Source organism: Barbatula barbatula (assembly GCF_947034865.1).
Source record: "Barbatula barbatula genome assembly, chromosome: 1".
NCBI classification, from domain to species: domain Eukaryota; kingdom Metazoa; phylum Chordata; class Actinopteri; order Cypriniformes; family Nemacheilidae; genus Barbatula; species Barbatula barbatula.
Genome location: NC_136766.1, coordinates 521210 through 549119, shown reverse-complemented (window position 1 = coordinate 549119; position 27910 = coordinate 521210). Strand labels below are relative to the sequence as shown.

Genomic DNA, 27910 nt, shown 5'->3' with positions numbered 1-27910 from the left:
AAGGTAAGAATGATACAGAAAGAAGCATTTTTACAGACAAGCACATGTTTATGTGTAACCGTGATCTGTTTCTACAGGAGATCAGATTCAGACTCGTCTCTGCTCATCTTCAACAGGTAACATCAGTCATTCATCTAAATCAGTGGTTCCCAACCTTTATTCTGTGGACCCCCAGTTCATACATGACAATCGGAGCCCCCCAACCCCCTGAAATCATTATTAGATATGCCTTATCTTGAAATAGTAAGCACATGATTTTTTTAAAAGTATTTTTATATACAATGACCAGTGGAACATTTTCTGCAGCTTTATTTAACCTCAAAGCATGTCAGCTCCCGCCCCTCATGTGAACTCTGGTTCCCTCCTAAGGTTTGCAACCACTGACCTAAATATTACATTTCATTACATTTACACACACCTCACATTGACTATCAAAAATAAGAGAAAAAGATATCATTCCAACCCTAAACACACCTGAAGGTTTTGATGTTATTCTCACAGTGTTGATGATGTAGATCTGTAGGTTTTATTGTGTGAGCTCAAAGATCATTCACTTCTCAAATGCTATAATAACTCGTTCTGTCTTCTGTCGTGGTTGATGTGCCTCTATAACATCAAAACTTTGCATTTATGAATTAAAGGAGTGATGTACAGTAGTGTTTGTGTAAATGATCTTGATCCTCTGAATAAAATCAACAGCAATCTCACCAGACACTGTATGGAAAATCTTTCAGGATTACTATTCAACTCACATAGCATTAAAACAGCACATACAGAAGAGTTAAACACACGGTCAACATACAAGATTATTTACATACTGTTTGAGCAGACAGCTTGAAAGTGACTTACATTACATTATACATTACCTATAGATTTATACATAGGTATCTGCAATCCCCTGCACGCAATGCTCTTACCACTGAGCTACAGGAATGTGTACAAATACAAGAGAAAAGTTCATTTAGTTTGTGGTTAGATATGAAAATACACATTTGGGTAAACAGTAAACTCATGTACCTTACCTTTATCCAAATATACTGATGAAATAAGTACATGAGTTATATTGAGTTAACCTTAAATATGTGAGTATTCTGTGTATCAGTGCATTAAAAAAGAAAGTCTGCGTGAACATAAACATTTGTGTAGCGTGCACACACTGAGACTATAATAACAGATCACCAGACTGATCTCAGATGCTCTCAGGGTCAATATCAGCACATCTTTATTTTACAGTGGAATGTTTTAAAAGCCAGATATAACGGTGTGTTCTTCAGACCGAGTTTTGTGCTTTCTGCAGTAAAGGCTCACTGGACTCTGCAGGTGAGTCTTCAGGTTCTGGAACATCCACAATTTTTAATGGACTTGTATCACCTACACCAGGATTAAAGAGAGGAACAACTGGTCCAGAGAATCTAGTGCTGATGGTCAGTAGATGTTTACTCTCAGTGACGTCATAAAATGACAGCTGACCCGAATCATGATCTAACAGAACACCGACACGCTGAGGTCTGGGTGAAAGAGAGAGAGTTATTGGTGGTTCAGTGTTTGTGTAAAAGCCTTTTGGACCATCTGAACACAAGAACCAGAACCCGTTTGATGGAGTTAAAACAGTTTTATCTGCTGAAGGATTGTTTTTGACTTTCATTACACCAATAATCCAGAAACTTTTAGGGTCTATATTATTATTTACCAACTCAACCTCCCAATAATGTCTTCCAGCGGTGAATGTTTGAGCTCCACATACACACAGTTCATATGGAAATCCATCTCCTGTCCAGTGATAATCTGAAGAATCTCTCACTAGTTTAAGATCTTTTGAAATCATCAGACCTTGATGTGCAGACTCACGGTTGAGCGTGATCACAGCTGTCAGGAACATAAACATAAACCATCAACACTTCTCAAATGACTCTTATTTGTCAGAGATTTTATAAACACATATTAACTGAGATCCATTCATACCTCTGTATTTTCCCAACTCCTCAACTGGAATAATTCCATTACGAACTAAAATGAAAGAAAAAATACAAATATTTAGAGAAAGAAAATATTTGTCTGAATTGGAAGGTTTGTAGTTTTATGTCGATGTTAAAAAGAAAGAGGTGTTGTGATATCTGCTTTAATATCTCTGTTGTCTGAAATGAAATCTGTGTTAGACCAGTTTACAACAGATCACTGAAGGAACATTGAATTTGTGACTGTAACTCTGTGAATGTTAAACTGGAGTCAGTGTGGTTTTACTCACTCGCTTCATGTCTCTTGTTCTTTGTTGTTTGTTTACCTGCATGTGAACATAAAACATACAGTATGTCAACACGTGATGTGCTGGATAAAACCTGTCTGTGAGCTGTCTGTAGATCTCACCTGTTAGTTTGTCTCTGTGTTTGAATAAGACGAAACCAAGCAGAGCCAAAAGAGCAAAAATCACAAAAGTGATGAAAAGTGCCTTCCATGGACCTTCAGAAAGAGACAAAGGGTTACATCTATATTTAATGTCGAGGTCTCAAAATCAGTTTCCTGAGGCTGGATTTACTGATAACATTGCTCTTAAAACACACACACAGTTATTTTATGATGGACTAACACGTCTTTCTCAAACTGACACACATCTGAAGTGTGACGCTTCTGTACATTAGTCAGAGGGCAAAACTTGTGTATTGTAGAGATTTCATATTGTGACAATAGAATCTACAATAATAGTGTTAAACAGTCTTGTTGTTAAGAAATGATTTTTAAGAACATATCAAGCAATAAAATGATCATGTTGTGTCTGTCTGTCATTCACACAAACTTCATTCAAGCTCATTGCATGATCGTCTGTATAAGTGTACAATAGATTTGTAATGATTTCAAAGGTATGTTTTTAAATCTGAGATGAAGAGCAATGTGTTTTCTCACCTGAAGGTGAAGATCTGAAGACCTGTACGTCCACTGCTCCCTCTCTCTCCTCTCCGCCGTTGAGCAACAGAAGACAGAAGACCTGTGGCGTGTCAGAGAGAGAGACCAGTGTCCAGCTGTGGACAGAGAACGTCCCATCAGCTCCACGACTGTGAGAAACTCGTCCAGCGGAGAGAAGCCTGCTTCTGTCTGACTTCCACACGACGCTCGGCTCTGGAAACCAGCCGCTGGATCTACAGCTGACGTTCACGTGTGTGTCATTCACGGGCTGTGGAGACAGGACGGGTGTCCGTCCCAAAGCTGAACCCAAAGACAGTTAGTCATAGAGAAAAGAACAAGAAACACACCACACGTTCTCTTGACTCACCGCTGATGTTGAGCGTCACAGCTTGACTGCCGTGCCAGTCTCCACTCACATAGCAGTAAAACGCACCTCCGTCCTGAAGTGTGAGATTGTCCAAACGCAAAGACACGTCTCCTTCCTTCAGTCCTTTAGACAGAACGGAGCGTCGGCTCAGAGAGCTGCGGTTCCTGAACTCTTCCTCCTGAACCTCCTGAATCTTTCCATGCTGATAGAAGAGAACAGGAGTGTTGTAGCGTTCGGGACGATACCAGCGGATCTCCAGAGCTCCAGCGTCTGTCTCAGGAGAGATCCAGCAGGGCAGAGTGACCGCCAAACCCACCCGACCCACAATCTGACCCGGAAGAACCTCCACTGAGTGCTCTGAGACTAAAAGAACACGGACATGAGTGAGTTATAACTGCACCTGTGAACACTAGAATGTGTCGAAGTCACATATTTATATTTCTCTCTAAAGGAATATTGTTTGGATGTATACATGAAATTTGTATTTAGGTGTATTATTTGTTTATTTTGGCTCACAAAACCCAGCGCACTTTAAAAAGCAAATATATGTTCACAACGCAGTCGAGCTACAACACAACAGAATAAATCTGCAACACAACACAAATGAGCTATAGCTGTATGCACAATAAGCGTTTCAATGAAATGACTTATTTAACCTTGAAATGAAATATGTTGTTCATGCTTTGCTTCCTTTGTGTTTATATGAATTGAAAAAGCACTCCAGCCAAAAACAATCCCAGCAAGCCTCTGTGATCCCAGGAGGAGAGATTCTGTTCTCACTTCATCACTGAATGATCACAACAAATCAATACTATCCGGAAATTAACAACATGTTTCACCATTTTACAAAGAAATATAGCTGCAAGAGGGACATCAATATATATTACATTCATGAATGTACAGAATGTCGAAGTGTAATGATTCAGTTGTTTGGTGATTTCTGTACAGAATGTTATCCTCCCTTTACTGGAGATTGATCGATCCGTTTTTTGTCTATTTTGAATGAGAGAGCGCGGTCAAGCCAGCCGCCGTTTAGATTCATTATGCGCGCATACTTCGTAAACTACGGTACTTTCTAGAAACACCGCTTTAAAAGCTTTATTTAAATGCGGATCGTCTGTGTGTCTCCTCAATATTATATATTGTGTTTTACGTTTAGAATATGTCGTTTTTGTAGTAATTTATGTATTTTTTTCGGAATGTTTGCATTATAATTTCTGTAGGCTAAAGTAGGCCAACTTTATGGTAAAAACAATGTCTCCGTCTAAAACTAGCCTATTATTATAGACCTTTGTCCTGCATATAAAACAGTTTATCCAATTCAATTATTTGTCTAATATCTATACTCTTACGACAATTAACATGATTTGTATTTGTTCAAAACAAGTTTAGTGGTTTTAATACACGATTTCTAATAAGTTTCACAAACGGATGGTCTCTTCCTGTAGGGGGCATCCCACACTATATGCACACCATACATGGACTCATTTTACTGTAGCATTTGGGAGAAATGGTCATTTTTCCACTTTAAATGCCTATAGAAACATGATTTCTAATAAGTTTCACAAACGGATGGTCTCTTCCTGTAGGGGGCATCCCACACTATATGCACACCATACATGGACTCATTTTACTGTAGCATTTGGGAGAAATGGTCATTTTTCCACTTTAAATGCCTATAGAAACATGATTTCTAATAAGTTTCACAAACGGATGGTCTCTTCCTGTAGGGGGCATCCCACACTATATGCACACCATACATGGACTCATTTTACTGTAGCATTTGGGAGAAATGGTCATTTTTCCACTTTAAATGCCTATAGAAACATGATTTCTAATAAGTTTCACAAACGGATGTTCTCTTCCTGTAGGGGGCATCCCACACTATATGCACACCATACATGGACTCATTTTACTGTAGCATTTGGGAGAAATGGTCATTTTTCCACTTTAAATGCCTATAGAAACATGATTTCTAATAAGTTTCACAAACGGATGGTCTCTTCCTGTAGGGGGCATCCCACACTATATGCACACCATACATGGACTCATTTTACTGTAGCATTTGGGAGAAATGGTCATTTTTCCACTTTAAATGCCTATAGAAACATGATTTCTAATAAGTTTCACAAACGGATGTTCTCTTCCTGTAGGGGGCATCCCACACTATATGCACACCATACATGGACTCATTTTACTGTAGCATTTGGGAGAAATGGTCATTTTTCCACTTTAAATGCCTATAGAAACATGATTTCTAATAAGTTTCACAAACGGATGGTCTCTTCCTGTAGGGGGCATCCCACACTATATGCACACCATACATGGACTCATTTTACTGTAGCATTTGGGAGAAATGGTCATTTTTCCACTTTAAATGCCTATAGAAACATGATTTCTAATAAGTTTCACAAACGGATGGTCTCTTCCTGTAGGGGGCATCCCACACTATATGCACACCATACATGGACTCATTTTACTGTAGCATTTGGGAGAAATGGTCATTTTTCCACTTTAAATGCCTATAGAAACATGATTTCTAATAAGTTTCACAAACGGATGGTCTCTTCCTGTAGGGGGCATCCCACACTATATGCACACCATACATGGACTCATTTTACTGTAGCATTTGGGAGAAATGGTCATTTTTCCACTTTAAATGCCTATAGAAACATGATTTCTAATAAGTTTCACAAACGGATGTTCTCTTCCTGTAGGGGGCATCCCACACTATATGCACACCATACATGGACTCATTTTACTGTAGCATTTGGGAGAAATGGTCATTTTTCCACTTTAAATGCCTATAGAAACATGATTTCTAATAAGTTTCACAAACGGATGGTCTCTTCCTGTAGGGGGCATCCCACACTATATGCACACCATACATGGACTCATTTTACTGTAGCATTTGGGAGAAATTGTCATTTTTCCACTTTAAATGCCTATAGAAACATGATTTCTAATAAGTTTCACAAACGGATGGTCTCTTCCTGTAGGGGGCATCCCACACTATATGCACACCATACATGGACTCATTTTACTGTAGCATTTGGGAGAAATTGTCATTTTTCCACTTTAAATGCCTATAGAAACATGATTTCTAATAAGTTTCACAAACGGATGGTCTCTTCCTGTAGGGGGCATCCCACACTATATGCACACCATACATGGACTCATTTTACTGTAGCATTTGGGAGAAATGGTCATTTTTCCACTTTAAATGCCTATAGAAACATGATTTCTAATAAGTTTCACAAACGGATGGTCTCTTCCTGTAGGGGGCATCCCACACTATATGCACACCATACATGGACTCATTTTACTGTAGCATTTGGGAGAAATGGTCATTTTTCCACTTTAAATGCCTATAGAAACATGATTTCTAATAAGTTTCAAAAACGGATGGCCGAAATTGTAATTTTTCTGCTTCAAAAGTTATAGACACATTAATTATAAATTGAAAGGTACATTCTCTGAAGAAATTGTAAAGTGGTGCTAATGTGGCAAAATGCTGGTGTTGGGCTAGGGGGATGACCCTTCAAACCACTAGTGAAACAGCCAACCCCCATGTCTCTACGATGTTCTGATGCAAAGATGAAGGTTTTGCTATTGGCCCTAACGGTTGCTAAGCTAAGCAGTTTGGTTGCCATGGGCGTGGCTTGGCATTAAACAATTTATAAAACTCTGAGGTTTAAGTGAAATGAACCAACTCCCATGTCTCTACGATGTTCTGATGCAGAGATATACATCTTGTAAAATAAGTAAACCTATTTGGTTGCAATGGGCGTGGCTTAAAAGCTTCACAATGATCCTGTGACAGACTAATTGAATGCCTGAGTCAAATGAGACCATCCCCTTGTCTCTACGACACTGTGTGGACAAGATATCAATGTGGGCCATTTATAATGGAAGTCTATAGGATCGGTTGCTAAGTCCATGTAAATGGTTGCTATGGGCGTGGCTTCATATCTTTTTAAGTTCCTGGGATGCTGATTCGTTGCCTGGTACTGCTAAGTTGTGGGGTCAGCTGTGGCCTAATGGTTAGAGTGTTGGGTTTGTGATCAGAAGGTTCTAATCTCAGTACCAGCAAGTCATGACTGAAGGGCCCTTGAGCAAGACACCTTACCCCTGATTGCTCTGCAGTAATGTGCCACTGTAAAAAACTACTTGTAAGTCGCTTTGGATAAAAGCATCTGCCAAATGAATAAATGTAAATGTAAATGTAAGTTATATCATGCGGGACATTTTAACTCCTTATATGGGCATCCATTATAGTCAGTGGGGCTTTTTGGGGGAGCTCCTACACCCCAGGGGTGGGTGCAACTTACACCCCATTGTGAGGTATGTTCTTACAGGGCCTGCCAGCCTCTTCAAATGTCGTTACCAGCATGTCTCTACGAAATTCTCGCTCGGAGCTACGACCCGCCGAAATTTGTCGTAAAGTTAAGTCAATGGGATTTTTGGGGCGAGTTTTTGCCCCCCTATCATACCCCCTTCGCCTGATCGCTTATAAAAGTCATAGCTCACCATTCCTCAATAAACCAGACGATTTGTTACGACTAGTTACGGGCCGAAAAAAAATGTCACAATATTAATTATTTGTGCATATAGTGTGGGATGCCCCCTACAGGAAGAGACCATCCGTTTTTGAAACTTATCAGAAATCATGTTTCTATAGGCATTTAAAGTGGATAAATTACAATTTCTCCCAAATGCAACAGTAAACCATTACCATTAGTTATAAGTCATTATAGTAGGAAAGCATGTTTTTTCAAAACGCTATAATACGCTTTCAAAAGCCATTACACAGTTAAACTTGTACAAATTCATGTTACTGTATTAAAATCATGTATTTGCATTTTGGAGCTAATCATTTAGACACTAACAACACATTTACTAAAGGATACACATTAAAAAAATAATTTCACAGGAGTAGGCTACAGGTAAAACAATTTTAACCCGTTTTATTTGACGGAAATATCAGTAACAGTAACTGTTAAACAAAAGTTGCAGACGGAGACATTGCTTTCACAACATGCATAATGCAAACATTCTGACAAAAATGTTCTTCAATTACGGAAATTCTAAACGTAAAACAAAATATATAATATTGAGGAGACACACAGACGATCCGCATTTAAATAAAGCTTTAAAAGCGGTGTTTCTAGAAAGTACCGTAGTTTACTAAGTATGCGCGCATAATGAATCAAACGGCGGCTGGCTTGACCGCGGTCGAGAAACCGCGAGAGAGACGGATAACATGAAGGATATAGTCATTGATCTCGAGAGTATAAAGCATTACTGCATCTTACCTGAAGCCTGAAAGAGACTCACACCGAGAACAATACACAACAACATCCCTGTGAGAATATAAAAGCACAAGACTTATATTGAGACAAAAGCAATGGCCGCACGATCCGCCTCGACCGTTTCTTCCTCTACTTTCACTTTCTCCATGACGTCATCACATGATGCTTACAATATTGCCAAAGCATTGAACTGATATCAACAGACATTATTAAATATAAAAGAAAGTGAAAAGTGTAAATATGTGGATTTCAGGCAGAACCATGAGAATGTAATATCATGTTTTAGACAGAGTTACGACACGCCGTGTGGTCACGTGGTTCATGAGGCTCACAGCAACTATATTTGCATACATTAGCTAAATATATAAGTACACTGAATACAACGTTGACTACATTTATAGCAGCATTTTGTATGGAGAGTAATATAAATATACCCTGATAGCACACATACATCTGCATCGCATCTCTGAGACGTCATATAGACCTGAATAGTGTGTATATGATTTAGAAAGGATGAAGAACAGCTCTTTCTAAGATCTGTTCTATCTGGGTAAGATCTATGAATATAAGATATGTCGTTAAAACCTATAAACATGCCGTTATTTCACCAACTTTACAGTCAATGTGTTTAAGAGACTTTGAAATGAATGGACTTCAGTGCAGTGTTATGAATGATATAATGAATATGAGTGAACTTGACAGCATTAAAAACAGATGAGCTCTCGGTAACCTCACAAATAACAGTGATGTTTACCACAATGATGTTTATTCATAATAATAAAAACATATTTTCTAATTGACATGTTGTTTTAAAAGTGTGTTGAGATGATTGAAGGTCTTTGTGTCTGAGGCCACGCCCACTTGTTTGCTGTTTAATCTGGACTCTTGATCCATTAAGCACCTTTAAGATGTCCTGTGACGGAGAGACAGAAGAATCCTCCACACATTCATTCTGTTCACGGTAAGAACATCATTCATCCATCAGCTTCTGAGGTTTATCATCTGTTTTTAAACCAGTTTATTTCACATAAAGTCAACTTTGCTGTAATTCATAACATTGTGAATGTATTTTCTATCTGACAGTAAAGTTGTATTGTTCAGCTGACATCTGCTAAATCTCAGCAAACACTAAACGTTCCCCTAACATTAGTTTTTGGTTATTTTGGGAACGTTCTTTTCAAAACTGTTTGTAACCAGAAAATAACATTCCCAGAACATCGCAGGCTGTTTTTTTAAATAACCAGAAAATAATGTTCTCTGTTTATATTTTTGGCATTAGTTTCATGGTTTCTGTTACGTTTGTGGAACGCTCCCAAAACGTTATGGGAACCATCAACTAAAGTTCTTTTCCTGTTAAGGAAACTTTCCTGGAGAACCAAAAACTAACGTTAGGGGAACGTTCTGGGAACCAAACCTTGTTAGCTGGACAGCTACAATTTCCTGATTATATTTTAGTTTGGTTATCAGTACGGTGCAGATTATTTCTGTTTGTCTGATAATCTACACGTTTGAAATGATTGTTAAGATACACATAAGATAAGAGCAACGATGAGAATGTGCGTTGCGATTAATTAAAAGATCAGAAAAGATCCTGTTGTGTCTGTATGTCTACAGTGAAGCATGGCACAGAAAGCAGAGAGAGTGTCATCCACAGACAGGTAGGTGAATCTTTTCATGTGATGTATGACCGGTTTGTCCAGAAGCAAATCAACATGAAACTTGTTTCTGTGTTTTCCCATGACAGCATTAAATCTGTCCAGTCGTCTGATGCCATACCTAAATCAGCCCTGCGGAAGACAGCGTCCGGTGACACCATCACCAAAACAACGAAAAAGAAATCCAGCGAGGACGCCATGAATAAGGTTTACAGCAACCTGCTGAACAGCATCTTTGGTCAGGTGTGTGTTTGCCCACATCATTTTCCACATGACCGTGAATGAAATCATGTCATGCTGTCACAGCTCACACCAGAAACCCTGTGACCTCATTTATCACACAAAACATGTATGAAAAGTGAGCACATAGTCAAATCTACATGTGTGTGTGTGGCCTTGTTTCTATATCAAATACACAGCAACTCGTGTCATCAACATCACGAGGACCAAAATTGAGGCAAAAGAATCGTACAAAACAATATTTTTGGAAAATCTAAAAAAGCAAAATGTTTTCTGGGATTTTTAGGTTTAGGGGATAAAATCTACAGTTTGTAAAGTACAATAATCATTACGGCCATTGACTGTCCCCACAGAGATCATAAACCAGACGTGTGTGTGTGCGCACATGTAATCCGTGTAATGCAGATAATAATAGGTGCTGACGGGGATTCAGTGTCACTCTTCATTTACACTGATGTGTGCTGAGGTGAAGATGGTGTGTTGTTCTCTCTCTCTCTCTCTGTGTGTGTGTGTGTGTGCGTTCATCAGGAGAGAGAGTTATCTCAGCCCGAGCTGGACGGTGAGTGTTCAACATCATTCAATCACAATGAACATCATGAGTACATCATACATGTGCTGTCACGTGTTGCGTGTGTTTTTCAGAGCTGGCTGAAGCGTTTAAGGAGTTTGATTATGATCAGGACGGATATCTGAACTATAAAGATCTGGCAGAATGCATGAGGACGATGGGTTACATGCCCACTGAGATGGAACTCCTGGAGATCATTCAACAGATTAAAATGAGACGTGAGTTTCTGTCTGTGTGTGTGCGTCCGTGCACATGTTTGTGTATGTTTGTGTATGTGTGTAGGTGCGTGCGTCCGTGCACATGTTTGTGTATGTTTCTGTGTTTGTGTGTGTGTGTATGTGTGTGTGTGTGCGTGTGTGTGTGTGGGTGCGTGCACATGCTTGTGTATGTTTGTGTGTGTGTATGTGTGTGGGTGCGTGCGTCCGTGCACATGCTTGTGTATGTGTGTGTGTGGGTGCGTCCGTGCACATGCTTGTGTATGTTTGTGTGTGTGTTTGTGTGTGTGTGGGTGCGTACGTGCACATGCTTGTGTATGTTTGCGTGTGTGTGTGTGGGTGCGTGCACATGCTTGTGTATGTTTGTGTGTGTGTATGTGTGTGTGTGGGTGCGTGCGTCCGTGCACATGCTTGTGTATGTGTGTGTGTGGGTGCGTCCGTGCACATGCTTGTGTATGTTTGTGTGTGTGTTTTTGTGTGTGTGGGTGCGTACGTGCACATGCTTGTGTATGTTTGCGTGTGTGTGTGTGGGTGCGTGCACATGCTTGTGTATGTTTGTGTGTGTGTATGTGTGTGTGTGGGTGCGTGCGTCCGTGCACATGCTTGTGTATGTTTGTGTGTATGTGTGTGTGTGTGTGCGTGCGTCCCTGCACATGCTTGTGTATGTTTGTGTGTATGTGTGTGTGTGGGTGCGTGCGTCCCTGCACATGCTTGTGTATGTTTGTGTGTATGTGTGTGTATTTGTGTGTATGTGTGTGTGTGTGTGCGTGCGTCCCTGCACATGCTTGTGTTTGTGTGTGTATGTGTGTGTGTGGGTGCGTGCGTCCGTGCACATGCTTGTGTTTGTGTGTTTGTGTGTGTGTGCGTGCGTGCACATGCTTGTGTATGTTGGTGTGTGTGTATGTGTGTGTATGTGTGTATGTGGGTGCGTGCGTGTGTGCACATGCTTGTGTATGTTTGTTTGTGTGTATGTGGGTGCGTGCGTGTGTACACATGCTTGTGTATGTTTGTGTGTGTGTGTGCGTGCGTGCACATGCTTGTGTATGTTTGTGTGTGTGTATGTGGGTGCGTGCGTGTGTACACATGCTTGTGTATGTTTGTGTGTGTGTGTGCGTGTGTGCACATGCTTGTGTATGTTTGTTTGTGTGTATGTGGGTGCGTGCGTGTGTACACATGCTTGTGTATGTTTGTGTGTGTGTGTGCGTGCGTGCACATGCTTGTGTATGTTTGTGTGTATGTTTGTGTGTGTGTATGTGGGTGCGTGCGTGTGTGCACATGCTTGTGTATGTTTGTGTGTGTGTATGTGTGTGTGTGGGTGCGTACGTGCACATGCTTGTGTATGTTTGTGTGTGTGTTTGTGTGTATGTGTGTGTGTGGGTGCGTGCGTGTGAGCACATGCTTGTATATGTTTGTGTGTGTGTATGTGGGTGCGTGCGTGTGTACACATGCTTGTGTATGTTTGTGTGTGTGTGTGCGTGCGTGCACATGCTTGTGTATGTTTGTGTGTGTGTATGTGTGTATGTGGGTGCGTGCGTGTGTGCACATGCTTGTGTATGTTTGTGTGTGTGTGTGCGTGCGTGCACATGCTTGTGTATGTTTGTGTGTATGTTTGTGTGTGTGTATGTGGGTGCGTGCTTGTGTGCACATGCTTGTGTATGTTTGTGTGTGTGTGTGCGTCCGTGCACATGCTTGTGTGTGTGTATGTGTGTGTGTGGGTGCGTACGTGCACATGCTTGTGTATGTTTGTGTGTGTGTTTGTGTGTGTGTATGTGTGTGTGTGGGTGCGTGCGTCCGTGCACATGCTTGTGTATGTTTGTGTGTGTGTTTGTGTGTGTGTGGGTGCGTACGTGCACATGCTTGTGTTTGTGTGTGTGTGTGTGCGACCGTGCACATGCTTGTGTATGTTGGTGTGTGTGTTTGTGTGTGTGTATGTGTGTGTGTGGGTGCGTGCGTCCGTGCACATGCTTGTGTATGTTTGTGTGTGTTTGTGTGTGTGTGGGTGCGTACGTGCACATGCTTGTGTATGTGTGTGTGTGTGTGCGACCATGCACATGCTTGTGTATGTTGGTGTGTGTGTATGTGTGTGTGTGTGTGTGTGTGTGGGTGGGTGCGTCCGTGCACATGCTTGTGTATGTTTGTGTGTGTGTATGTGTGTGTGTGTGGGTGCGTACGTGCACATGCTTGTGTATGTTTGTGTATGTTTGTGTGTGTGTGGGTGCGTGCGTGCGTGCACATGCTTGTGTATGTTTGTATGTGTGGGTGCGTGCGTGCACATGCTTGTGTATGTTTGTGTATGTTTGTGTATGTTTGTGTGTGTGTTTGTGTGTGTGTGGGTGCGTACGTGCACATGCTTGTGTTTGTGTGTGTGTGGGTGCGTGCGTGCACATGCTTGTGTATGTTTGTGTATGTTTGTGTGTGTGTGGGTGCGTGCGTGCGTGCACATGCTTGTGTATGTTTAGATTAGATTAGATTAGATTCAACTTTATTGTCATTACACATATACAAGTACAGTGTAACGAAATCTGTATTTTAGGTCTAACCAGAAGTGCAGTTAGCAAGTGCAGGATATACAGTGTGTGTGTGTGGGTGCGTGCGTCCGTGCACATGCTTGTGTTTGTGTGTGCGTGTGTGCGTGCGTCCGTGCACATGCTTGTGTATGTGTGTGTGTGTGTGCGTGCATCCGTGCACATGCTTGTGTATGTGTGTGTGTATGTGTGTGTGTGTATGTTGGTGTGTGTGTATGTGTGTGTGTGTGGGTGCGTCCGTGCACATGCTTGTGTATGTGTGTGTGTGTGTGTGTGCGTGCGTCCGTGCACATGCTTGTGTATGTTGGTGTGTGTGTATGTGTGTGTGTGTGGGTGCGTGCGTCCGTGCACATGCTTGTGTTTGTGTGTGCGTGTGTGCGTGCGTCCGTGCACATGCTTGTGTATGTGTGTGTGTGTGTGCGTGCATCCGTGCACATGCTTGTGTATGTGTGTGTGTATGTGTGTGTGTGTATGTTGGTGTGTGTGTATGTGTGTGTGTGTGGGTGCGTCCGTGCACATGCTTGTGTATGTGTGTGTGTGTGTGTGTGCGTGCGTCCGTGCACATGCTTGTGTATGTTGGTGTGTGTGTATGTGTGTGTGTGTGGGTGCGTGCGTCCGTGCACATGCTTGTGTATGTTGGTGTGTGTGTATCGCTCCAAAACAAAGGCTCCAGCGTTTTTCATCTATAAAACAGGAGGATTTAATTAAACTTATTGCAACTTCTAAACCTACAACTTGCTTACTAGACCCCATACCAACTAAATTATTAAAAGAGTTACTACCTGTTGCAATTGAGCCCATTTATAACATTATCAACTCGTCAATTAATCTAGGCCATGTCCCAGGACCCTTTAAGATGGCCGTCATTAAGCCTCTAATCAAGAAACCAAACTTAGATCCAAATGAAATAGGAAACTATAGACTGATTTCTAATCTTCCATACCTGTCTAAAATACTAGAAAAAGTAGTGTGCACTCAGTTATGCTCTTTCTTACAAAATAACGACATGCATGAAAAATTTCAGTCAGGCTTTAGATCTCATCATAGCACTGAAACTGCGCTCGTTAAAATGACAAACGATCTGCTTATAGCATCAGATAAAGGTAACATCTCACTCTTGGTCCTGCTTGACCTTAGTGCTGCGTTCGATACCGTAGACCATAACATACTTCTAGATCGCTTACACAATTATACCGGTATTGAGGGACAGGCACTAGAATGGTTTAGATCTTACTTGCCAGACAGACATCAATTTGTCAATTTAAATGTGGAATCATTGAATCTAAGGCAAGTAAATTATGGATTACCTCAGGGATCGGTTCTGGGACCCGTGCTGTTCTCCATATACATGCTTCCCCTTGGAAACATTATTAAAAAACATGGAATCAGCTTCCATTGCTATGCAGATGATACTCAGCTATATATCTCATCAAGACCAGATGATTCCTCCAAGCTATACAAATTGGCAGAGTGCATTGAAGATATAAAACATTGGATGACCTGTAATTTCCTTCTTTTAAATTCTAATAAAACAGAAATATTACTTATCGGACCAAAGACACGCAAACCGAATATTTCTGATTATAAACTGCAAGTTGAAGGATGTCCTGTTACTCCAACAAATACAGTAAAAGATCTAGACGTTATATTAGACAGCAACCTGTCATTTCAAATCACATCTCAAATGTCACAAAAACAGCCTTTTTCCACCTAAGAAATGTTGCCAAATGATGAAATATTCTGTGTGTTGCTGACGCGGAGAAGCTTATTCATGCATTTATGACCTCAAGACTTGACTACTGTAATGCGCTACTTAGTGTTTGTCCTCCATCATCAATAAACAAACTACAGTTAGTTCAGAACGCACCTGCCAGAGTTCTAACCAGGTCCAGAAAATACCATCACATAACCCCAATGTTATCAACCCTTCACTGGCTACACATTAAGTATCGTATTGACTTTAAAGTTCTTTTAATCACTTATAAAGCCTTAAAGGGTTTAGCCCCTACCTACCTAACAGAGCTTCTATCACACTACAACCCATCACGCTCTCTAAGATCTCAAAACTCTTTTGATAATACCTAGAATAACTAAATCCACCAAAGGGGGTCGAGCTTTCTCATACGTAGCACCTAAACTCTGGAATAACCTTCCTGATATTATTCCAGGATCAGACACACTCGCCCAATTTAAATCTAGATTAAAGAGGCATCTTTACAGCCAAACATTCAATCAATGCAAATATGCTAAATAAATCAGATTTACATAGATATTATTTACTAGAATAATTGGATTTTTATAAAACACCATGTAGCGTGTTTTACCCTTTCTTGGGTTTTTCGTTTTCCCCTGTAAAGCTGCTTTGGAACAATGCAAATTGTGAAAAGCGCTATATAAATAAAATTGAATTGAATTGAATTGAATTGTATTTGTGTGGGTGCGTCCGTGCACATGCTTGTGTATGTGTGTGTGTATCTTTGTGTGTTTGGGTGCGTCTGTGCACATGCTTGTGTATATTTGTGTGTGTATATGCGTGTGTGTGTGCGTGCGTCCGTGCACATGCTTGTGTATGTTTGTGTGTGTGCGTCCGTGCACATGCTTGTGTATGTTTGTGTGTGTGTATGCGTGTGTGTGCGTGTGTGCGTCCGTGCACATGCTTGTGTATGTTTGTGTGTGTGTGCGTGCGTCCGTGCACATGCTTGTGTATGTGTGTGTGTATCTTTGTGTGTTTGGGTGCGTCTGTGCACATGCTTGTGTATATTTGTGTGTGTGTGCGTGCGTCCGTGCACATGCTTGTGTATGTGTGTGCGTGTGTGTGTGCGTGCGTCCGTGCACATGCTTGTGTATGTTTGTGTGTGTGCGTCCGTGCACATGCTTGTGTATGTTTGTGTGTGTGTGCGTGCGTCCGTGCACATGCTTGTGTATGTGTGTGCGTGTGTGTGTGCGTCGGTGCACATGCTTGTGTATGTGTGTGCGTGTGTGTGTGCGTCGGTGCACATGCTTGTGTATGTGTGTGTGTGTGTGGGTGCGTCGGTGCACATTCTTGTGTATGTTTGGGAGTGTGTTTATTTGTGTGTGTAATGCTTGTGTGTGTCATGCTTGTGGGTGAGTGCACATGCTTGTGTATGTTTGTGTGTATGTGTGTGTTTTGCTTCAGCTGATGTAATTGTGTTGTTGTCTTGTGTGTTTAGTGGGGGGTCTGATGGATTTTGATGATTTTTGTGAGTTGATGGGTCCCAGGATGATGGAGGAGACAGCGGACATGCTCGGTCTCAGAGAACTCAAATCTTCCTTCAGTCAGGTCAGTCATTTCCCACACCTCTTAACAACAACAAACAAACAAACATGTGTTCGGTGAATGATAAACTAATCAAGATATGAGTTGTGTATATAATAGTGAATGTGTTGTGCTTTCATCATCTGTGTGTTTGTGCGAGATAGTTTGACACGGATGGAGATGGAAAGATCTCTCTGGATGAGATGAAGGAGGCAGTGAAGACTCTGTTAGGAGAGAAACTCAAGAAGGGAGAACTGGAGGAGATTCTGAAGGAGTTGGATCTGAACGGTGATGGAACGGTGGACTTTGATGGTGAGGGCACACACACACACACACACACACACACTGTTGTTTATAATACTAGTCCTTATTTATTATGATTATACAAACTCAAACAATTCAGCAGTTGATGATCATGTTGTCCAGATGTGATGATCTGTTTTCCTCCAGAGTTTGTGATGATGTTGTCAGTGCGGTGAATCTTCATCCTCATCATCATCAGACAGCAGCAGGTAGAGGAAGATGTCAACACTGTCGTTTCCTTATTCCATCGTCTCAAAAACATTAACCAACAAACTCTAATAGACATTAGTCATAATATTTTGTATATAATATTTCATGAGCATCGCTAGGACTTTGTACAAAGTGTCATATGTTTTACAGTTTTGTTAATAAACAGTAAAGATCTGAAAAAGCGTGTAAATTAACTTCTTCATATGAAAATATATTAAATCTCAGGTGGAGTTTTTTAACAGCTGTTAAACGGCAGTAAAACAAATAAATGCAAATGAACTACAAGAACACACAGACTGCCTGAAATAAAAGCAGAACACCGGAGGATTATAAAGTCTGCAGATGTTAAATGTTGTATGTGAAAATGTGTTTGTTTCATATAAGTGATGTTCATGTTCTCCTCTGTAGGTGTCACACACATGACAGGACTTTACAGGTGTTGAACTAAACATTTCAGCTTCATCTTCATCTGTGTTCAAGTGACGTAATAACGTTTGTTAACACTTTTGACTATTAATCATAATGAACAGATGTTTAATGCATCAGTCAGCATCTGGACATGAAACTAGAGGTGGACTCAGATGTACATTTGTCTAGTATCTGAGTGTTTAAACTGTGGAAACAGCAGCATACAGCACAAATATAATTTTGTAAGTTTTTACATAATAATTCAAGCATCTTAATTCTTACTTTAGTTTACTTTAGTTTACTTTTTAGTAAACTTTAGTTTAACTAAACGTAACAAAATACAAGATTTGAATGTACGTATTGAATTAGGATGTATGAAATAGTGTGCAAAGTATGGTATTGTGCTTTATAATGAAGTGAAGTGTTTTGTTCAAAGTAAAGTACAGACATAGAATACAAATAGTCCATGTTTGGATTTGGCACACTTACATTAAACATCTGTTTCTAAGAATGTCCACTTCTGAGAGAAACAACAGATAAAAGCGCTGACGTCAGAGACGAGTCGACCTCGTGCAGCGCTGCGCAGATCTATCGACATGTGCAATCAAAGTCTCGCGAGATCAGACTAGCCCGTACGCCCTCCAGTCGTTTTCGCGGTACTGTGATGTCAGACAGCATACTCACCCCGACAATAATAAATCTTTATCGACTTGAGAAACCCGTCTGTGGATCACTCAGAAGTGTGCACTATAGTTGACTTCACTCAGAAGTGTGCACTATAGTTGACTTCACTCAGAAGTGTGCACTATAGTTGACTTCACTCAGAAGTGTGCACTATAGTTGACTTCACTCAGAAGTGTGCACTATAGTTGACTTCACTCAGAAGTGTGCACTATAGTTGACTTCACTCAGAAGTGTGCACTATAGTTGACTTCACTCAGAAGTGTGCACTATAGTTGACTTCACTCAGAAGTGTGCACTATGGTTGACTTTCACTGTAATGAGACGGTTGTTTATTTCCTGCGGGTGTCATGTGTGAGCACACTGATGCGTAGGTGCGTCACGCGGGTTTTTCCGCAGGGCGGGGCAGTTCGGGAAGGCTCGCGGAAGGAACGCGTCGTTACGGTGTTTCTTTAGGGTCGTTCGTTCTTCACCGACGCGCGGAACCGGCCGACCGCCACCCGACAGACCGTAAACATGGACGGTAAGTGAAGTTTGATCGCCGCGCCTTTATCCGTGTCGTGTATGCGCGGACAGGAAACTCCCGAAGCTCGCGCCCCGGTTCTGCTTCCGTTCACCGAACACCGAGTAAACACCGAGAGACATGTCACTTTAATGTCATTTAATGACTTCCTGTGTGGGCTCGCGGTCGCGTCTGTGTGTTTGTGGACTTGTTTGTGCGTGTTGCGTGCGAATGTGTGAGACGCTGAACGTAAGCGACATGACGTCATGCTTCACAATACGACACAACTCCTCAGCATAAGTGCCTCTAAACAACAACAAACACACTGAACTGTAAATAAAAACATATACGTCATCACATTTATCTTCATGTCTGAAGACTCATCTGACTTTAAACACGTCAAAGAATTGTATAGAGTGGAATCGTCACACTTTAGATTGAATGATGGCCTTTTCCTTCTTCAGATGTTTATAATCAGAATCACGTCACTGGTTTCACTGGAGCAGCTGCACATTCAGCTCACTTCTCTTTTATATCTTTTATCATCTGTGTTCTATGGAGAGTTTGGGCTCGGGCGGGTCACTAGCAGGTGTTTGTGTCATTTTATCTCTTGAAACTCATCTTTAAGCATTTAAAAAGCACCACACGTGTAAAACTTGTTTCAAGTGAGAAAAATAATTCTTCATGCATATGCAGACTTGTCCCCGCCCCCTTCAGTGGTGTGGGCATGGATTATATCTGAAATCTGCTAACGTGATTGGTTACGGGGTTTTGACGTCATAAACAGAGGCAGCATTTTTAACCCGTCTCTGGTAAACTGGGGACAAATACTCAGCTTTAAAGGTTTAAAACATCTTAAAGCGTATTACACAGACATATAAACAACATTAAAAACTACTTTAAATTCCAGCAAAGACACAGAAAAACATGAGCCCTTTATTCTTATTGACAGCGCTTCTGTCATCTCTCGAATGCGTGGGATCCATCGCATGCCGCATCTTGTTAATATGAATATCTTTGTGTCAGTTCTCTGTCTACTAGACATGTTCGGTAGAGTTTAGCATTTATATTTGCGTTCATGATTCTTCATCGTTCTCATGTTTCTTGTGTTGTGTTATGGAGCCGTAAATATTCAGATCAGAGTCTGTTGTGTTATTTCTGTGCAGATTGTCAGGATGATGATGATGATCATATGTCTGGTGTGTATTGTTGTGGATCTGTGATGTATTGTGACGTTGTGTTGTTATATTTGTTCTTTCAGGGCTCTTTCCTACCTGGCCGCCGCCCACAGTGTCTCAAGGTAAAGAAAGACTCTGTGTGTGAGAGTGAAAGGACACATTGGTGTTTTTTAGTTTTGTTTGTAAGGGTAGTGGCTCGTGGACATACGCCTCATGTGATATAGAGCGCTTGAATCACGTCACATTATAATCAGATGTGAAGTGTGATCTGGATTGATTCAGTCTGGTGTGGTGTGTTTTTCTCCAGGTCCTTATGTAGAGATCATCGAGCAGCCCAAGGCTCGAGGGATGCGTTTCCGTTATAAGTGTGAGGGTCGATCTGCTGGGAGTATACCCGGAGAAAAGAGCAATGATACCACAAAAACACACCCCGCTATCAAGGTGAATTTACACCGTCATCACAGGATTTCTCTCCGCTTTTATACATTCATAACATATGACATTTTATTTGTAATTTGATTGATATGAGTCATAATATTTATAAACAGTGAGAAATCACACAGATGTTTCATGAATCCTCAAACATGTATCGACCCGGCGCGTCATCCATCCTTACACTGATTCACCTCTGTTCATTATCAACAATATAACAAGATTAAAGAAAATGACAATAGGCATGTAAAAATGAATGTTTTTGTCATAGATATTGTTCCAAGCTCTCACATCAATCTTATTTTCTGTCTGTATGTCAGATCATTGCGTTTCATCTGTTCTTGATTTTTGACTCTTCGTAGGTTCATCATTACAGCGGTCCGCTGAGAGTCAGAATCTCACTGGTGACCAAGAATCCGCCGTATAAACCTCACCCACACGAGCTGGTGGGCAAAGACTGTAAACATGGATATTATGAAGCTGATTTACAGGAGCGACGCATTCACAGGTGACTTTACCTGAAGTGTGTGTGTGTGTGTGTTCTCTCCATCACAATCTGTCCGTGTGTGTGAAGATGTTTTTGGTCAGCTCTATAATTAGATCGTTACCTCTTCCTGTTTGAGCTGGCAACAGAAACTGAAATATTTCCAGAAGACGTTGAATTTTTCCATCCTTGGGTTTCTTTGCCGTGTAAGACGTGTATCTGTGTTTCAGTTTCCAGAATCTGGGGATTCAGTGCGTTAAGAAAAAGGACGTGGGAGAAGCTGTGTCCTGTCGACTACAAACACAAAACAACCCGTTTAACAGTACGTCACACACCTCTGGTTAATGATCTCCGTGGGGACAGTCTATAGGCGTAATGAGTTATTTACTGTACAAACTGTACATTTTATCCCCTAAACCTAATCATCCTAAAAAACCTTTTTGCATTTTTAGATTTAAAAAAACGATCGTTCTGTACAATTTATACGCTTTTGTGCCCGTGAGGACCTCCATTATGGTCCCCACAGTGACACGAGTCCCCACTAACACACACACACACTCTAAAACTAAAAGAACAACCCAGTTTACTAGAGTGAAACATGTTTTATACTACAGTTTAAAAAAGAATATTGAGATTTTATCGCTTTGGGATCATGGTTTTCTATCTGACATTTTTGAGTCATTCACATATTTTTTTATTGAACTTATTTACACGATGTGATTTTTGAAGCTCAATCTCTCAAAAGTGCTAGCAATGCAGATAGAACCGAATCATTCCGCGGTGATGATTTGTTGAGTAGGTTTGTTTCATTGCGATCATTTTGTCTTGTATTTGTATGTTGTGCATTATAGTGTCATGTGGTCAGATATATGTTAACATGAGATCTTCACCTGTCTTAAAAGTCCAGTGTGTCATTTTTTGGAGGATCTATTGACGGAAGTGCCCTTTAAAGCGTATATCAGATTGTGTTTGTATCTTGTGTTTTCAGTTCCTGAAGCTAAGATCTGGGAGGACGAGTTTGATCTGAACGCCGTTCGGCTGTGTTTTCAGGTGTTCATCACTCTGCCCAACGGGGAACTGGCTCGTCTGGACCCCGTCATCTCTCACCCCATCTATGACAACAGTCAGTTAACATCTCAATCTTTTTTTCAAGTTTTATTTTAGGGCCTTTATTGTGATTGGACAGGAATGGAACTGGGATCAGCGTGAGCGCACTGGCGCAGTGCCGACTCATGAAAATGATCTGACATCATCACACTGTTTCATACATGTTCATGAGTACTTTTTTACATAAAGACATACAGTAATGAACTCTCCATCTATTACAGAAATCACACATCATCCCCTGGGATCGAACCCAGAACCTTGGCATTGTTAGCGCCACTCTCTTACCACTGAAATATTGACCTAAAAATGATTTAAGAAAAAACTTAACTAAAGGGAAAATTTTAATGTAGGGAAATTAATATTATATAGCAACATAAAAAAGAAACAGATCAATTATAAAATGACAAAAGCACATATATATATAAATTCCTTAAAACTTTAAATAAAATTGACATAAAAATGGAAAATCGGATAATGTGCATTAAAACCCTTTAACACACAGGAAGATCCAATCAGCTTGATTACATTTCAAATGAACTGATGAAAATAATGAGGAATAATTTTCAGTGGTTTGATCTAAAGCACCAATAAAAGCTTGGCAAATAACCATGATATAAGCTGGATAATCCACAGCTAGCAGTGCGTTAAAGGGTTTGAATGCACTTCGCAAAGGCAATCACCCTTCGTTCCATGTTGGGTGGTTCTTGGCCTCCACGTCGTGCATTAAAACCCACTAATGCACGGCTCTTACATAACACAATTCTAAAATACTTTGATGAAACCGTTTACCACAGTAAAAGTCTGCAGTTATTCTTTTCACATGAAACCTTGTACATGTATGAAAGAGCTGTGTAATGACAGGATGACTGTTAGATGAATCAGTGAAATAACAAACGCTTTATTGAACTGTAACTGTGTCCATGTGTGCATTGAGTGTAGGCGTGTTGTGTGTTTGTGTGTCCGCTCAGGAGCTCCAAACACAGCTGAGCTGAAGATCTGTAGAGTGAACCGAAACTCCGGCACCTGCCGCGGAGGAGACGAGATCTTTCTTCTGTGTGATAAAGTACAGAAGGGTGGGTGTTCGCATCAACGCAGTTTCACGTGTTCACACGTGTGTGTTAGCATCGCATTGACATGCATCTGTAATCTCCTTGACCCACAGAGGACATCGAGGTGAGGTTTTTCCAGGACTCTTGGGAGAGTAAAGGATTGTTCTCGCAGGCTGACGTTCACAGACAGGTGGCCATCGTGTTTCGCACGCCGGCGTACGGCGTCACCAACCTGATGGAACCCGTGCGCGTGAAAATGCAGCTGCGCCGTCCGTCTGATCAAGAGGTCAGCGAACCCATGGACTTCCAGTACCTGCCCGCAGATCCAGGTCAGATCATGTCCATATTCTCCTGAAACATGACGTCATCGGTGAATACTCACCGATGTTAACATGACTTTTGTTGTCGGGTCACTGTCTCGTGTGTTTTGTGTTGAGCAGATGAGCACAGAATACTGGAGAAGAGAAAGAGAACTGAAGGAATGCTGCAAAACCTCAAACTCAACAACATAATTTCAGGTCTCACAGGAACTCACAGGCGTTAATAAACAGGACGAGTGAAAGCGTGTGTTTGTTTTTAACCTTGGAGTTTTGTGTTCAGGTTCATCCGGTCCTGCGGACAGACGGCTGTTCACCACCGCCAAAAGATCTCTACCCAAACCTGTAGCCCCGAGTGGTCTTCTGACAGGTAAATCACACACACGCACGCCTTCCTTTACATCTGAGAGTGAGTGAATACAGAATACAGACAGAAATGTGTCTTTCAGCTTCAGCCGCATCCGGAGGTCCATCAGTGAAGACATCTCATTCGTTCTTCAGCACGAATCCCGGTCATCTGTTCGCTCCGTCCTCTCAGAGTTCGCTCAAAGCCGAGCCGTGCGCGTCTGCCAGTGACACGTGGCCGTTCCTCAGCACCTTGGTCGATCCTCAGCCCAAAGCTCCAGCCTCATCCGCCGCGCTGACTCAAGACTTCCCCACCGTCAACCTGTCCGATCTACATGACTTTCCCTTCAGCAACTTCGCCGCACGGCCGCAAGATCAGATCAATGCAGCCAGTGGTGGTGATGGCACAGTGGTTTCACAAGACGCACAGAACGCATTCGGCGGCGTAACCTTCAGGGTCGACCCCTCACTGAGCGAAGACTTTCCCGATTTCCCGAGCTTCTCCGAAGTGCAAGGCTCTGACGTGGACAACATCAACATCGAGGAGATCCAGGCGCTTCTGGGTCAGAGCGGACTCTCTGCCGAAGGAGGACTCGCCATGGCAACTTCATCAGTCATGGGGAAGTGTTCGGACGCGCCGGAACAGTCCGCCAATCCTGCGGGGAACGGCTCTGCCTGGATGCCCCTCCCCCCGAGCATTGCCAACTACATAAATCACGAGAACATGATTGACAGTCCGCAGGCGCCGCCCCTTGGGTCCTCTGTACTAGAAGACTTCGAAATGATCAGTTCCATGGATGAAGATCGTCTCATGTCCATATTAACCAGCAACAACCAAGTGGGCTTTCAGCCTGGACATCCCACCTAAACGCTGAAGAAAGGTTTTTATCTGGACATTCAGGTGAACCTGTGGTGGGGGGTCTAATGTAGTGCCTTAGTTTAAAGGCACCTTCGGACATCAATGTACAGCTTCTCTGCAGACAGGGACGCCTTGGAAACCAAATCATCCTGAACTGCAACTTTAGCATTATTGCCACGTGACGTTTAGAGATTTATAACCCCGACTGATCAAGGTTACAGTAAAATATCACCCACATGAGAAAATACTGTGGTGTATTTTAATATTCACAACAGTAAAGTTTACGTATACTTTATTACTATATTGAGCTTTAGGTTAACTGTAGTGTTTTTAAATCAATACTAAACTGTACCACAATATTTTTCATGTGGGTTCTAACAATTGAAATGAATTGAAAAAGATGACCATTCATGTACATGAACGCTTGGGCAGTTGACAAATATTCTTCACACGTGTCTTGTTATGGTGTGACAAAGCAATAATTAGAAAACAAACGGTCAATAAATATTTTTTTATATTATTATTTATGTTTACAATATAAAGATCAAGCGTTTACTGTTGGACACCTGAGTGATGCTCTCTCTCTCTCTCTCTATAAACTGACAGCATACAGGTCATCGTTATTTCCAGCCTGTAATGAAGTTTGGTGTCACTCTTTTGTCAGTGACAGTTGTGTTTTTGACTGATTGAACATCATCATCTGCCTGTGCACTTGTAAAAGATTTAAGCTGTAAACCTGTCACACTCGATGCTTTGATCTTATTAAATACACACACACACGTATGGTTTTGTTGACTTCCGTTCTGTTTTTAAACGAGTCAGAATTAAGAAACATTAAGCTGTATATTCATCAGTGTTCTGCGTTAATAATAATGAAGGAAACACCTTCCCGTTAGTTTGCTCTGAACCATCACATGCTAAAATGAAGCTGCATTTGCAACTCGCATGCAAGAGGAAACTGATCTAAACCTGACGACATTTTTCTATACAAGTTAACCCAGACATCGATGTTTGTGTCTCTCACTTTACTTGACAGATAAATATGTTCACGTGTTTCAGAAAAAGAACTGTAAGTGGGTTCTGTGTACAAATTCAATATAGTTTTCAACAATGTTAAGAGCTGTAATAAAGATCAATGTTCAGAGAAAGTTTGCAACCTGTTTATTGGACATAATGTGTTAAGATTGAAACAAATACTGAAAGAACAAAAAACAAAAACGGTTTTATTAAACACGTTTGCATCTTTCAATAACATAAGCAGGCTTTTAAAGGCCTTAACTGTAAACATTGTGTATTCTCTTGATTTGAACCTGCTTACGTGCAGTTCTGTGACCGTAACGCAACAATAATGGAGTGTGTCCAAAGCACCGTCCGGCTCTCGTCTTCCTCGGCGCAACCGTCAGGCCGTACAGAGAGTCTCCGCCAAGCGGCGCAAAACAGGGTAATGTTCGGCTTCACAGGAGCGACCTCTAGGTGACTTCCAGATTGGTGACCTTATTGATAACGTGAGAGCGGCGAGGAACGCTCTCCAGGTCAAACCTGCTCTCGTAGATGGTCGGACAGAGTTTCCAGCGGTTCTTGCGGTAGATTCCCAGATACGAGTACACGTCAGGTTTATAGTAGAGGACGCACTTGACCCCGGCTGCTCGGATGGCAGCGTCCAGACGCATCACCTGCTCTTCGTCCGCAAAGTTTCTGTTGTAGACACAGATCACGTGTTTGCTGTCTGATCCGGGATCTCTGGGGCTCACTTTGGCAGAGCAGATCTTGCCGTCCAGCGTTGACCTGGCGATGCACTCCCAGGCGCGGTCCACTTTGAAGCCGGTGTCCAAATGCATGAGCCACTTGCCCACCAGCACGTTATGGTTCAACGCCAGCTCCTTGATGACGTGAAAGGTGATGCTTCGCCCGCTGTCCTTCAGCAATTCCCAGCTGTCCTGGAGACCCTCCACGTCTGCAGCATCATTGCACGAGGTGGGCCCGTGGACGGCGATCCAGCCCACCGGACTTGAACCTTCTTTGTCTCCGTGGCGACTGACCTGCGAGGGTCTGTTGGACTCAAGCCATCCGTTGAGTTCGGATTGGGGGTTTTCCGGCCATCGAATACGATCCAGGGGTCCATATCTGCTGCCATGGACTCTGCGGCATAATCCTCCGCAGAGAAGATCTCCGACTTCTCAGCCTGATCTTCTTCTGCCATTCTTCTTCTGTGAAATTACAAACAAACATGACAAGATCGTATACTGTGTGTAACCATAACTAAAGACAAATGGGGATCATTAAAGCTGTTTGGCTTACTATAGAAAAGCATATTGAAGAGTTTATGTGCAAAAATCATGTTTTTTTTATTGTGCAGTCCAATTAATATCAATCAAACTGCAGTTTATTTGTTTTTATTTAAGCCATAATAACTCAAAATATACCTTACACAATACAAACATGATTAAAGAACAATTTCAAAGATCTCTGATATCTTATTTTGTAAACAAACAGTGTCATCAAACATCTCTCTCTCTCTCTCTCTCTCTCTCTCTCTCTCTCTGTCTCTCTCTGTCTCTCTCTGTCTCTCTCTGTCTCTCTCTGTCTCTCTCTCTCTCTCTCTCTCTCTCTCTCTCTCTCTCTCTCTGTCTCTCTCTCTCTCTCTCTCTCTCTCTCTCTCTCTCTCTCTCTCTCTCTCTCTCTCTCTCTCTCTCTCTCTCTCTCTCTCTCTCTCTCTCTCTCTCTCTCTCTCTCTCTCGTCTCAATATGTCTGCGTTGACATCCGACCTTTTAATCCTGTTCAGTCTCGCGACACCATAAACTACGTATACAATATGCACAGATATAAACCAACAAACGCTTATAGTGTCGCTTTAAACGAATTCGTGTCGATAAAAACAAATATTAAAGTGTAAAGTCTCACTCTGATGAGTAACTGAGCTCGCGCGTGCCTCAACACTTCCGACTTCCGGTCGCGATTCGAACTTTATTTAGACTCG

The 27910-nt window shown here is 41.6% G+C and overlaps 4 protein-coding genes across 5 annotated transcripts; 2 read left to right on the top strand and 2 right to left on the bottom strand.

The window, feature by feature from the left end:
- Positions 1 to 32: 32 nt before the first annotated feature.
- LOC306896347 (butyrophilin subfamily 1 member A1) lies at positions 33 to 8893 on the bottom strand. Of its 2 annotated transcripts, XM_079460247.1 has the most exons (8): positions 8581 to 8749; positions 3266 to 3628; positions 2899 to 3198; positions 2365 to 2457; positions 2246 to 2281; positions 1963 to 2007; positions 1849 to 1866; positions 1359 to 1508 (listed from the first exon to the last, which is right to left on the bottom strand). In XM_079460247.1, exons 1-8 carry the CDS (start codon positions 8624 to 8626, stop codon positions 1483 to 1485), a joined length of 927 nt encoding a protein of 308 aa, XP_079316373.1. In that variant the 5' UTR covers positions 8627 to 8749; the 3' UTR covers positions 1359 to 1482. The 2 variants fall into 2 exon arrangements, with proteins under 2 accessions (XP_079316372.1, XP_079316373.1); XM_079460246.1 differs by having other exon boundaries at positions 33 to 1866; positions 8581 to 8893.
- Positions 8894 to 9472: 579 nt separating this feature from the next.
- LOC306896339 (calcium-binding protein 2) lies at positions 9473 to 17746 on the top strand. Its single transcript, XM_079460233.1, has 8 exons — positions 9473 to 9538; positions 10192 to 10235; positions 10322 to 10475; positions 11001 to 11031; positions 11115 to 11258; positions 16972 to 17081; positions 17222 to 17369; positions 17508 to 17746. Exons 2-8 carry the CDS (start codon positions 10198 to 10200, stop codon positions 17534 to 17536), a joined length of 654 nt encoding a protein of 217 aa, XP_079316359.1. The 5' UTR covers positions 9473 to 9538; positions 10192 to 10197; the 3' UTR covers positions 17537 to 17746.
- A 1273-nt stretch (positions 17747 to 19019) lies between these two features.
- rela (v-rel avian reticuloendotheliosis viral oncogene homolog A) lies at positions 19020 to 26080 on the top strand. Its single transcript, XM_079460192.1, has 11 exons — positions 19020 to 19182; positions 20423 to 20461; positions 20647 to 20780; positions 21134 to 21279; positions 21486 to 21577; positions 22244 to 22378; positions 23331 to 23435; positions 23525 to 23740; positions 23852 to 23929; positions 24012 to 24098; positions 24178 to 26080. Exons 1-11 carry the CDS (start codon positions 19176 to 19178, stop codon positions 24939 to 24941), a joined length of 1803 nt encoding a protein of 600 aa, XP_079316318.1. The 5' UTR covers positions 19020 to 19175; the 3' UTR covers positions 24942 to 26080.
- A 190-nt stretch (positions 26081 to 26270) lies between these two features.
- On the bottom strand, positions 26271 to 27881 carry cUnh11orf68 (chromosome Un C11orf68 homolog). Its single transcript, XM_079460210.1, is given in 3 exon segments — positions 26271 to 27015; positions 27018 to 27139; positions 27835 to 27881. Coding segments are annotated over 2 exon segments (729 nt in total). The 5' UTR covers positions 27133 to 27139; positions 27835 to 27881; the 3' UTR covers positions 26271 to 26401.
- Positions 27882 to 27910: the final 29 nt, after the last annotated feature.

Coding starts and splice junctions, on each gene's coding strand:
- LOC306896347 (XM_079460246.1), bottom strand. CDS start 8,626: ATGTTGTTGTGTATTGTTCTCGGTGTGAGTCTCTTTCAGGCTTCAG. Junction 2,282..2,364: donor ACACAGAGACAAACTAACAG/GTGAGATCTACA, acceptor GTTCACATGCAG/GTAAACAAACAACAAAGAAC. Junction 2,008..2,245: donor GAACAAGAGACATGAAGCGA/GTGAGTAAAACC, acceptor CTTTCATTTTAG/TTCGTAATGGAATTATTCCA.
- LOC306896339 (XM_079460233.1), top strand. CDS start 10,198: ATGGCACAGAAAGCAGAGAGAGTGTCATCCACAGACAG. Junction 10,476..11,000: donor TGAACAGCATCTTTGGTCAG/GTGTGTGTTTGC, acceptor TGCGTTCATCAG/GAGAGAGAGTTATCTCAGCC. Junction 11,032..11,114: donor ATCTCAGCCCGAGCTGGACG/GTGAGTGTTCAA, acceptor TGTGTTTTTCAG/AGCTGGCTGAAGCGTTTAAG.
- rela (XM_079460192.1), top strand. Junction 20,462..20,646: donor GCCGCCCACAGTGTCTCAAG/GTAAAGAAAGAC, acceptor GTTTTTCTCCAG/GTCCTTATGTAGAGATCATC. Junction 23,930..24,011: donor ACTCAACAACATAATTTCAG/GTCTCACAGGAA, acceptor TTTTGTGTTCAG/GTTCATCCGGTCCTGCGGAC.